Source organism: Nannobrachium achirus, assembly GCF_963921795.1.
Source record: "Nannobrachium achirus genome assembly, chromosome: 24".
Lineage (NCBI taxonomy): Eukaryota > Metazoa > Chordata > Actinopteri > Myctophiformes > Myctophidae > Nannobrachium > Nannobrachium achirus.
Genome location: NC_137831.1, coordinates 1,062,905 through 1,075,404, shown reverse-complemented (window position 1 = coordinate 1,075,404; position 12,500 = coordinate 1,062,905). Strand labels below are relative to the sequence as shown.

The 12,500-nt window shown below is 42.9% G+C and overlaps 1 protein-coding gene across 1 annotated transcript in view; it reads left to right on the top strand.

Moving 5' to 3' along the window:
* The window catches only part of f2 (coagulation factor II (thrombin)), a 36,878-nt gene that overhangs the window by 20,750 nt on the left and 3,628 nt on the right, over positions 1–12,500 (top strand). The window contains exons 7-14 of the mRNA XM_080720850.1: positions 569–705; positions 2,524–2,820; positions 3,492–3,605; positions 4,907–5,033; positions 5,431–5,461; positions 6,812–6,948; positions 9,668–9,841; positions 10,931–11,109. Of these exons, the coding sequence (XP_080576976.1) occupies positions 569–705; positions 2,524–2,820; positions 3,492–3,605; positions 4,907–5,033; positions 5,431–5,461; positions 6,812–6,948; positions 9,668–9,841; positions 10,931–11,109 (1,196 nt within the window). The remainder of the gene's footprint in view (positions 1–568; positions 706–2,523; positions 2,821–3,491; positions 3,606–4,906; positions 5,034–5,430; positions 5,462–6,811; positions 6,949–9,667; positions 9,842–10,930; positions 11,110–12,500) is intronic.

The window sequence follows — 12,500 nt, the reverse complement described above, 5'->3', positions numbered from 1 at the left end:
GTCTGTCTGTCAGCTTCTCTCATCCAATCATAAGGTCTGTCTGTCTGTCTGTCAGCTTCTCTCATCCAATCATAAGGTCTGTCTGTCTGTCTGTCTGTCTGTCAGCTTCTCTCATCCAATCATACGGTCTGCTATATGACACCCTGGGTGAACCAGCAGGGTGATCTTTGCAGTTTTCTGCTGTTTTTGTACGTTTTTTTTTTGGTTATTTTAGGCAGAAACAGATGATAATCAGTAATAAGGCTCAGCTGGCAAACTGCTTTTCTCTGTGATCAAGGCTCACCATGTCAATGATACATTTTAATAGCGATTCGATACATATCAATCACGATACGATACATGGACGATATTGGTTCATTCATGGCGATACGATACGATTCGATTAAATGATTTAAAATCGATATAGTAACTATTTAGCAAAGACATTAAATCTGTGTGAAAGGTGTGGATAGTGCAGGTTTTTAAGGGAAACATGTATTATTATGGATAATAATCTCCCTCTCCCTCTCCCTCTCCCCCTCTCTCCCTCTCTCTCTCTCTCTCTCTCTCTCTCTCTCTCTCGCCCCAGGCAGTACAATGCGTCAGAGGAAGGTAGTGTTCTGAAGGAGAACTTCTGTCGTAACCCAGACGTCAGTGCAGAGGGTCCCTGGTGCTTCACTAGAGATCCTACCGTACCCAAAGAGCACTGCTCTGTACCTCATTGTGGTCAGTATAGAACTACACTACCCAGAATGCACTGCTCTGTACCTCAATGTGGTCAGTATAGAACTACACTACCCAGAATGCACTGCTCTGTACCTCATTGTGGTCAGTATAGAACTACACTACCCAGAATGTACTGCTCTGTACCTCAATGTGGTCAGTATAGAACTACACTACCCAGAATGCACTGCTCTGTACCTCAATGTGGTCAGTATAGAACTACACTACCCAGAATGCACTGCTCTGTACCTCAATGTGGTCAGTATAGAACTACACTACCCAGAATGCACTGCTCTGTACCTCAATGTGGTCAGTATATAGAACTACACTACCCAGAATGCACTGCTCTGTACCTCAATGTGGTCAGTATAGAACTACACTACCCAGAATGCACTGCTCTGTACCTCAATGTGGTCAGTATAGAACTACACTACCCAAAGAGCACTGTTCTGTACCTCATTGTGGTCAGTATAGAACTACACTACCCAGAATGCACTGCTCTGTACCTCAATGTGGTCAGTATAGAACTACAGTACCCAAAGAGCACTGTTCTGTACCTCATTGTGGTCAGTATAGAACTACACTACCCAGAATGCACTGCTCTGTACCTCAATGTGGTCAGTATATAGAACTACAGTACCCAGAATGCACTGTGCTGTACCTCAATGTGGTCAGTATAGAACTACACTACCCAAAGAGCACTGTTCTGTACCTCAATGTGGTCAGTATATAGAACTACAGTACCCAGAATGCACTGCTCTGTACCTCAATGTGGTCAGTATATAGAACTACAGTACCCAGAATGCACTGCTCTGTACCTCAATGTGGTCAGTATATTGTTACTGTTACTACCAGTAAGACGCCTATTCATTCATTCATTCATCCGACCTGGTCAAAATTAAAAACTGTACAGTTTTTTGACCAACTGTCCAGACTAGTTGTAAATGCTCCATAGTGCCAATAGATAGATGGAATGCACTCCCTTGAGATTTACCTTCATGTTAACAGAGTGGCTTCATGGGAGGTGTATTTCTTAGATGTCTATTTTGGGACTCATCCTCAGTAGTGTAACTAAGAATCAGGGAGTGATTCTGGGACTCATCCTCTGTAGTGTAACTAAGAATCAGGGAGTGATTCTGGGACTCATCCTCTGTAGTGTAACTAAGAATCAGGGAGTGTTTCTGGGACTCATCCTCTGTAGTGTAACTAAGAATCAGGGAGTGATTCTGGGACTCATCCTCTGTAGTGTAACTAAGAATCAGGGAGTGATTCTGGGACTCATCCTCTGTAGTGTAACTAAGAATCAGGGAGTGATTCTGGGACTCATCCTCTGTAGTGTAACTAAGAATCAGGGAGTGATTCTGGGACTCATCCTCTGTAGTGTAACTAAGAATCAGGGAGTGATTCTGGGACTCATCCTCTGTAGTGTAACTAAGAATCAGGGAGTGTTTCGGCCCTTAAACTTCAAACACCCTCATCAAAGGTGGCCAGCTAAAGGGTGACCAAGCCTTAGCTTGTGTCCCCCATGTCCAATGAACATCAGCCCAGTTGTAAGCAGCAGACCTCCCATGGGACTCTGCAAGGCAGGGGCGTCTCTCTCCCTGAGCCAGACCTACAGAATCAGGTGTTCAATCAGCAGGTGTTCGTACCGTCCACTCAGGCTCTATGTCTCTCTCTCTCTCTCTCTCTCTCTCCCCAGGTCAGGTGTTCGTACCGTCCACTCAGGCTCTATGTCTCTCTCTCTCTCTCTCTCTCTCCAGGTCAGGTGTTCGTACCGTCCACTCAGGCTCTATGTCTCTCTCTCTCTCTCTCTCTCCCCAGGTCAGGTGTTCGTACCGTCCACTGTGGCTCCGCCCAGGCCGGCGCCGGTCAGAGACTGCCTGACCAATCACGGCGTGGACTACATCGGCGACCTCTCGGTGACCCTGGGAGGCCACGCCTGCCTGGCGTGGGCGTCGCCGGCGGCGGCCAGTCACAGCAAGGGCAAGGAGTTCATCCCAGAGGTCAGGTTGCTAGGCAACAAGTGTCGTAACCCCGACGACGACCCCGAGGGGCCCTGGTGCTTCGTAGAGGTCAACGGCAACGTGACCCTGGACTACTGTGACCTTGACCTCTGTGGTAAATATATACTGTGACCTTTGACCTCTACTGTGACCTTTTGACCTCTGTGGTAAATATATACTTTGACCTTTTGACCTTTGTGGTAAATATATACTGTGACCTTAACCTCTACTGTGACCTTTTGACCTCTGTGGTAAATATATACTGTGACCTTAACCTCTACTGTGACCTTTTGACTTGAGCAGTCTATCACTGGTCTGCCATCTGGTCACAGTGTCACTGTGATCAGATGGCAGACCATTGATTCCGGATGGGGACCCGTTTCGAAACGGGTCCCCATCCGGAATGAATGGGGGTGAATTTATTGTTATCACATTTTTGTCTTAGGAATGCGACAAAAAACAAAAAATATTATTGAACTCTACCCTCCATGGCCTGAGTAATCAATAGAAAAAAAGTCATTTTGGGGGTGAACTATCCCTTTAAGTCATTAAATGGTCACTTTATAAATGAGCAGATACCCTCTATACACTTAAACTTTATGTTGGTTTGTTTACTGTTGAGAGAGAAAACAATGTTTCACATTAAGTTAATCATCTGAGAACCACTTTTCTCAACCCATTGGACGCGTTTTTGATTGTGTGTGTGTGTGTGTGTGTGTGTGTGTGTGCGTGCGTGCGTGCGTGCGTGCGTGCGTGCGTGCGTGCGTGTGTGTGTGTGTGCTCCAGATGACACTCTGGACAGGGCCTCTGAGGTCTTGGAGGGCAGAGAGCGCTCCGTTCTCTCTGCAGGAAAACGTAAAACCTTCTTCAGTCCACGAAGCTTTGGCAGCGGAGAGCAAGGTACTATTATTATTATTATTATTACCCTTATTATATGGAAGAAGAAGAAGAATTACATACGTCCTCCCACAAGGGAAATTCAGTTCTCCAGCTTAACCCAGCTGAACCCAGCGCAGCCCAAAAGGAGCGTGAGGGAGAGGGGAGCAGTGATAGCTGGAGCGGGGAATCGTACCTGCGACCTCTGGGGCCTCTGGAGTCCTATGCATGGACACTAACCACTCAGCTATCACTGCTCATACGGAAAGCAAGGTACTAGTTGCAGAGGCTGCTTAAAAAGACTGCAGTGGGAAATGAGGGCGTGTGTGAAGCAGCCGGTAGCCAATGAGAATGAAGTGAGGATGAACGTAGAGACACGGACTGACTGATGAACGTAGAGACACGGACTGACTGTGGGGCGAATGAATGAACTAGAAAAGAAAATTTCCAAGAAATTGTAAGTTTGCCTGCAGCTCGCTAAGTCTGTGCAACCTTGTGTAGCGGTTGGTGTTAGCATTAGCGTTACATTTTTTAACATTAGCATTTTTTGCATAAGCTTTAACATTATGGTTCTTCATATGACACCACCCACATGTCTGTACGACAAACAGATCACGAGATAAAGGGTCACTTCCTGTTTGGTGAGGGGCACTTCCTGTTTGGCGAAATAGGCCCCAATTAAGGTCATGGACGATTAATGAATTAAAGCTGCAAGCAGCGATGACCGGGCCCTCGCAGCTCTACCCACGTCACAAGGCCAGCAGCCAATCAGAAACCAAACAGGAAGTCAGCCATTTCGACTAATTAGTGGCGTTTTGGCACATTTTTGGCCGTTATCACGGGTCGTACTTTAACGACAGTTTTTTGAGAAAAAATTGTTTTGTGAGAAAAAAAAAGTTTTTTGAGAAAAAAAAAAGTTTTTTGAGAAAAAAAAATTTGAGAGAAAAAAAAATTTGAGAGAAAAAAAAATTTGAGAAAAAAAAATGTTTTGAGAAAAAAAAATTGAGAAAAAAAAATTTTTTGAGAAAAAAAAATTTTGAGAAAAAAAAAATTTTTGAGAAAAAAAAAATTTGAGAAAAAAAAATTTGAGAAAAAAAAAATTTTGAGAAAAAAAAATTTGAGAAAAAAAAATTTTGAGAGAAAAAAAGTTTTTTGAGAAAAAAAAAATGAGAAAAAAAGTTTTTTTGAGAAAATTTTTCGCCACATTTTGCGCCAGTGTGTATACATGTGACCTGACGGTCGCTTATCTCCCGATTAGGGAGTCTTACTGGTGCATATGTGTGTGTGTGTGTGTGTGTGTGTGTGTGTGCGTGTGTGTGTGTCAGTGTGTGGGAACAGGCCTCTGTTTGAGTCCATCAGTAAAGCAGACCAGAATGAGAAGGAGCTTCTAGAGTCGTACAGAGGAAGTCGTATCGTTGGGGGAGACGACGCTGAGGTGGCCTCAGCACCATGGTAACCTTTTGTGTCCCAGTGCAGCTGACAGCTAGTCATTGCATGTTTTTTCATTTTAATTTTTTCATTTCATTTGAAAGCTGGGAATCATAGCTACAAAATGATATATTGGTTGTGGAGATTGACCCAACAGTTTTGAAGATATGGCTTATAGAATGATGCCATGCTGAAATACTACTTTTGAGATATTCAAGTTCTAAATAAATGTCTAACCTGCAAATGACCTGACGATCTCTCACATTAGTAGTTCTAAGTGCGACAGGGAGTTTATTCCACAGTTTGGGGGCCAGGAGGGAGAAGAGTCATCATTTCCACAACACAGCAACATAAACACCTAAATATAAGTTTCCCGTTGTTCATACATTGTTGCTAAATTTAAGTTTCTGTGTTTCTAAAGGCAAGTGATGTTATACAAGAGAAGTCCACAGGTCAGTACACGCACACGCACGCACGCACGCACGCACGCACGCACGCACGCACGCACGCACGCACGCACGCACATTCAGAAAAAAGTTAATATTTTATTATTATGATGTTAAATATGCAGTGCCACGATTTTCCCCCCTAAAACATGATTATCAGGTATTATGATTATACTAGGAGGAAGATATTTTCCAAAAAAGTATACTGAAAGAGTTAAAATTGGGTTTTTATGTGGCCACACCCCCAGCTCATTAAGTATGCGTGGTTGTCATGGTGGGTGGTGACCCAGCTGAAGTTAGCCACACCCACGTGTGTTGGGTGAATGGTAATTAGGGGAGGAGTTGATTCTGTGATGTAATAAGTATGGGTGTTTTTGGAACGGCACGTCTGACCCAGCAGGTGGCATCCTCCAGCTAAAAACCCAAATAAAAAGGGAATACATAATTGCTCACAACAACCACACTAATGAAGTGCTGTCAACCTCCTAGACACATGAAAACCAGAAAAAGTACAAAACTATGGCACGAGCTCTGCCTGAGCTCCCCTGACAAAACCCTTCCTCCAATGGATGAATGTCAACATAAACAAAGGAACAGAACCGACATACAACCAGGGGGAGGAGTCTTTCTACAAGGAAACACCCCAGCACTATGACCCATTCCTGAACACATTATGACGCAATATTTTATGCTTTAAATATTACAAAATAGCAGATCTACAAGCTCACAGCGAGCTTGTAGATCTGCTATTTTTGAAAAATCGTGAACATTAGAATTTTGACCCGATTCTATAAGTGTCTTTTGAATCCTTCTAAGGTTTTTTGAAAAACCCTATGTTTCTATGTCAGAAATCTGGCCAGCCATCGTCAAAGAAAAGGTCCTTTTCACTTAAATGGAGCTCAGTTAGTCTGTTCTTGAGAGACTACTATGTCAGTGGTTCTCAAACCTTTTCATGTGAAGGAGACCCCCAAAATGATATTTATTTGGCCACGGACCCCCATTTCAAAATATCTAGTTCCATGGACCACCCAAAAGCAGAATTTGAGTTACAGACGTTCGCTTTGACATATCCAAAGATTTGCACACATTTTCACGACTTTTTCCAAAAATAGCAGATCTACAAGCTTGTATATCTGCTATTTTTCACTGGTTAAAGCATTCAATAATTCTGGGCCTAAATGGGATAATATAGTGACTGATGAAGGGAAATGACTGCTAAAAACATGTTAAGGTTACCTAGTTTATGCTGATGTTAACATGTTAAAGTTACCTATAGTTTATGCTGATGTTAACATGTTAAAGTTACCTATAGTTTATGATGTTAAAGTTACCTATAGTTTATGCTGATGTTAACAGGAGCTGCTGTGTGGAGCGTCCCTCATCAGTGACGAGTGGATCCTGACAGCTGCTCACTGCATCCTCTACCCTCCCTGGAACAAGAACTTTACCTCCAACGATATCCTGGTGAGACTGGGGAAACACAACCGAGCCAAGTGAGTCCTACCCACCTACCTAACTATATACCTACCTACCATCCTACCTACCATCCTACCTACCTACCTACCCACCTACCTACCTACCTACCTACCTACCTACCTAACTATATACCTACCTACCATCCTACCTACCTACCTACCTACCTACCTACCTACCTAACTATATACCTACCTACCATCCTACCTACCATCCTACCTACCTACCTACCTAACTATATACCTACCTAACTATATACCTACCTACCATCCTACCTACCATCCTACCTACCATCCTACCTACCTAACTATATACCTACCTACCATCCTACCTACCATCCTACCTACCTACCTACCTAACTATATACCTACCTACCATCCTACCTACCATCCTACCTACCTAACTATATACCTACCTACCATCCTACCTACCATCCTACCTACCATCCTACCTACCTAACTATATACCTACCTACCATCCTACCTACCATCCTACCTACCTACCTACCTAACTATATACCTACCTACCTAACTATATACCTACCTACCATCCTACCTACCATCCTACCTACCATCCTACCTACCATCCTACCTACCCACCTACCTACCTACCTACCTACCTACCTACCTACCTACCTACCATCCTACCTACCTACCATCCTACCTACCATCCTACCTACCTACCTACCTACCTACCTACCTACCCACCTACCTAACTATATACCTACCTACCCACCTACCTACCATCCTACCTACCTACCTACCTACCATCCTACCTACCTACCTACCTACCTACCTACCTACCTACCATCCTACCTACCATCCTACCTACCTACCTACCTACCATCCTACCTACCTACCTACCTACCATCCTACCTACCTACCATCCTACCTACCATCCTACCTACCTACCTACCTACCTACCTACCATCCTACCTACCTACCTACCTACCTACCTACCTACCTACCCACCTACCTAACTATATACCTACCTACCATCCTACCTACCATCCTACCTACCTACCTACCCACCTACCTACCTACCTACCTACCATCCTACCTACCATCCTACCTACCTACCTACCTACCTATCTATCTACCTACCTACCTACCTACCTACCTACCTACCTACCTACCTACCTACCTATCTATCTATCTATCTACCTACCTACATACCTACCTACCTACCTACCTACCTGTCTATCTGTCTGTCTGTCTGTCTGTCTGTCTGTCTACATCCTGGTGCGACTGGGGAAACACAACCGAGCCAAGTGAGTTCGCCTGTCCGTCCGTCCGTCCGTCAGTCCTACCTACCTACCTACCTACCTACCTACCTACCTTTTTTATGATGAGAATAATAACAATGCTAGGGTCTTATTCTCTACCATTGAACGCCTTTTAAACCCTCCCCAGTCCTACAAGCAGTCACTCCCTGCCTCTAAAGCAAAGTGTAATGAGTTTGCATCCTTCTTTGACAACAAAATTGTTAACATTCGAGCAGGTATTATGAATAATACTGTGACAAATGCAAATGCGGTTAATGGTGCCATGTGTAAAAAAGTGTAGATAAATCTAGGGGGAGCCTAGTATCATTTTGTGCAATTGATGAAGAGGAACTTCATAAAACCATATCGCAAATGACAGCGTCGTCCTGCTCGCTGGATGCAATACCCACGCCGTTTCTTAAAGAGGTTGTAGACTTTGTTATTGAAGATATCCTAAAAACAGAAAACAGCTCTATACAATCAGGTGTCTTTTAAAGCCCTTACTCAAGAAACCCAACCTTGACCCGTCTGTGCTGGGTAATTATAGACCCATCTCTAATTTGCCTTTTCTGGGCAAGGTCCTAGAAAAAAGATCTTTCATCAATTGGATGTATTTCTGCAGAACAATAAGGTGCACAACAAATTCCAATCCGGCTTCAGGAAAGGACACAGCACAGAAACTGCACTTTTAGAAGTTATTAATGATCTTAGGGTGGCTGCTGACAACAAAGATGTGTCCGTTCTCCTACTGCTGGACCTAACGGCGGCTTTTGACACAATTGACCATTCAATTCTAATACAACGTCTCGAACACTGGGTAGGACTGTCAGGGACAGCTCTGTCCTGGTTTTACTCTTACCTAACAGGCAGAAGCTACTCTGTTAATCTAGCTGACTTTGAGTCAAACAAACACAACATCTGCTCTGGTATTCCACAGGGCTCGATTCTTGGTCCTTATTATTCTCCCTCTATATACTGCCACTGGGAGAACTTACCTCCGCTCACGGTGTGAATTTTCATTTGTCATCATGTCATCATGTGAGTGATGTCATCATGGTGTGATGTCATCATGTGAGTGATGTCATCGTGTGAGTGATGTCATCATGTCATCATGTGAGTGATGTCATCGTGTGAGTGATGTCATCATGTGAGTGATGTCATCATGTGAGTGATGTCATCATGTGAGTGATGTCATCATGTGAGTGATGTCATCGTGTGAGTGATGTCATCGTGTGAGTGATGTCATCATGTGAGTGATGTCATCATGTGAGTGATGTCATCATGTGAGTGATGTCATCATGTGTGTGATGTCATCATGTGAGTGATGTCATCATGTGAGTGATGTCATTGTGTGAGTGATGTCATCGTGTGAGTGATGTCATCATGTGAGTGATGTCATGGAGTGTGTGATGTCATCATGTGAGTGATGTCATCAACGTGTGATGTCATCAACATGTGTGATGTCATGGCTGCAGGTTCGAGCGCGCCACAGAGAAGATCGTGGCCATCGATGACATCATCGTCCATCCTAAGTACAACTGGAGGGAGAACCTGAACCGTGACATCGCTCTGCTGCACATGAGACGACCAATCACCTTCTCCGAACACATCCACCCTGTGTGTCTGCCCAGCAAGAAGGTGGCCAAGACGTAAGACACACACACACACACACACACACACACACACACACACACACACACACACACACACACACACACACACACACACACACACACAATATGTGTGAGTACAAGTGACTTTAGGTACTCAGAAAAGCACTATATAAATCCCAGATATTATTGTTGGCTCGCTGAAAGGCCAACTTTATAGTTGTTGTGGGCTCGCCTGAAAGGCGAGAACACTGTTATCCTCATTATTTATACAGTGAGTTCCGTCACATATATGACGCAATTTCCGCCGCATATTTCTGCTGCAGACAGTACAAAGGCAGGGCCCTTAGCCAATGAGGAGCAGCCACAGGGTAGATCTTTGTGCCCATACATGGAGTTCCATGTGAGCCCACACTGTTTCATAGGAACACTATTTCTAGTTATTATTGTTTCTTAGATTTGTTTTGTTCTCAACCACAAATATACAGAATGTTATTTAGGTAGCAAGTTGTTTAGATCAGGGGTTCCCACATGTTTAGTCTCAGGGTACTGCTTTTTTGTCTCAGGGCACCCCATGAATATTGTTTTAATCCGAGGCACCCCTACATTTCACTCCCAGCACCTTATATTTATAGCATATTGTCGTTGTCGGGTGGAAACCTTGTATGTACAAAACCGTTCGTTTTGTATTTATCATCTATAAAATGTACTAAACTAGTGAAAACAGCAGATCTGCTTGTAGATCGGCTGTTTTCACTAGTTTTGTGCGACAGTCTTGTGTGATGATGAAGCAGGGCAAAAGACGTATACATTTGAAACTTGGAGATACAAGGTTTCTGCCCGACAGTGACGATATTTTAGTGATTATGTTTTGCAAGGAAAACGTTTAGATAACAGCCATTTTGGTTAGAACTGACTGAAAATAACTTTGTACTTCAAGTTTAAAATTATACTAAATATTTCTTCAAGTGTCCAAATAAATTCCAAATATCATCATATGATCTCGCGGCACCCCTGGACTGCCGTCGCGGCACCCCATGGTGCTCCGTCACCCACTTTTAAACCCCTGGTTTAGACAGACACTATAGGGTTAAGGGGCAGGTGACTGACAGCTGTCTCGTCCAATAGGCTGATGTTTGAAGGCTTTAAGGGGCGTGTCACCGGCTGGGGCAACCTGAAGGAGACGTGGAACCCGTCGGCCCGGAACTTACCCACCGTCCTTCAGCAGATCCATCTACCAATCGTAGACCAGGACACCTGCAGAGCCTCCACTGCTGTGAAGATCACTGACAACATGTTCTGTGCTGGTAACCATAGTTAATAACTTATTTATAACAATAGTATACTATATATATATATCAATCTTATACTGTTACTATTAATTTATACCAGACAACATGATATGTGGTAATGATAGGAGTTATTAACTTATGTATATTAATAGTTTAACTATTAATAATTTATACCAGACAACATGTTCTGTGCTGGTAACCATATTTAATAACTTATTATTAATAATATATACCAGACAACATGTTCTGTGCTGGTAACCATAGTAACAATAACCATATGTATATTATTATTATTATATAGGTTATTACCCTAACCTATTATCAATTCACCTGTGAAAAACTGAGTCCATCCTCTTTGGATCAAATCATAACCTCAAAAAAGTCGATAACTTCACAATCAAAGTGGGTGACAAGGTCATAACACGAAAAAACGAAATCTCTTACTTAGGATGCATCCTTGAAGCTAATCTTTCCAGTGAAAAGATGACTTCTAAAGTAATAAATAAAATCAACCAACAAACTTGTTTCCTACAGAGAATAGCCTCAATGGTCAATTTCAACACACTGAAGACCATAGCTGGTGCAATAATCCAGCCCCTCTTTGACAACGGAGTCCACGTATGGTATTGTGACGCCCCACAAGCCCTGAAAACTAAACTCCAAACAGCCCAAAATAAACTAATTAGGGTCCTGCTTAACCTTCCCTATCAGACTCACCTCACCACTACTCACCAGTTAAGAGTGGGGTGGCTCAGAGTAGATGACAGAGTACAGCAACTTGCAATGGGCCTGGTGTACAAGATACACTACACCACTATGATACCCAAGTACCTGTCAAAATACTTTATAAACATTAAGGATGTCCATAAGTACAACACCAGAGGCAGCGCCACAGATCACTTTCAACCCAGAGTCAAAACCAACAAAGGGTCAAACTCTTTTTTCTGCTATACCACCAAAATGTGGAAAGCCTTACCGAAGGCCATAAAGGAGTGTGGATCACTAGCATCCTTTAAAATTGCCCTGAAAAACCACTTACAGGCAGCAGCCGTTCGCAACTGGTAAAAAATGAACCTAGCCCAACCCTACCCTCCCCTTCTTTGTATATACTGTTTGTTTTAGACTTACTGTTTTCTTTTTTTTGTTCTCTCATTTTCTTTTCTTTACATATCTACTGCATAGTACTGTGTTCTATTTGTCTGTCATTCAATGTTATATGAGATACTTTAATGGTTTCCTGTGGAAATAAGCTTAGTCTTTTCATGGATCTCCTTTTAGTAAAAAATCTTTTGAAAAAAAGATCTTTAAAAAAAAAAGAAAATCCTTTGAAAAAGAAAAAAACAAAAAAAACAATCGTATACTGTTATTATTAATAATATATACCAGACAACATGATATGTGGTAAT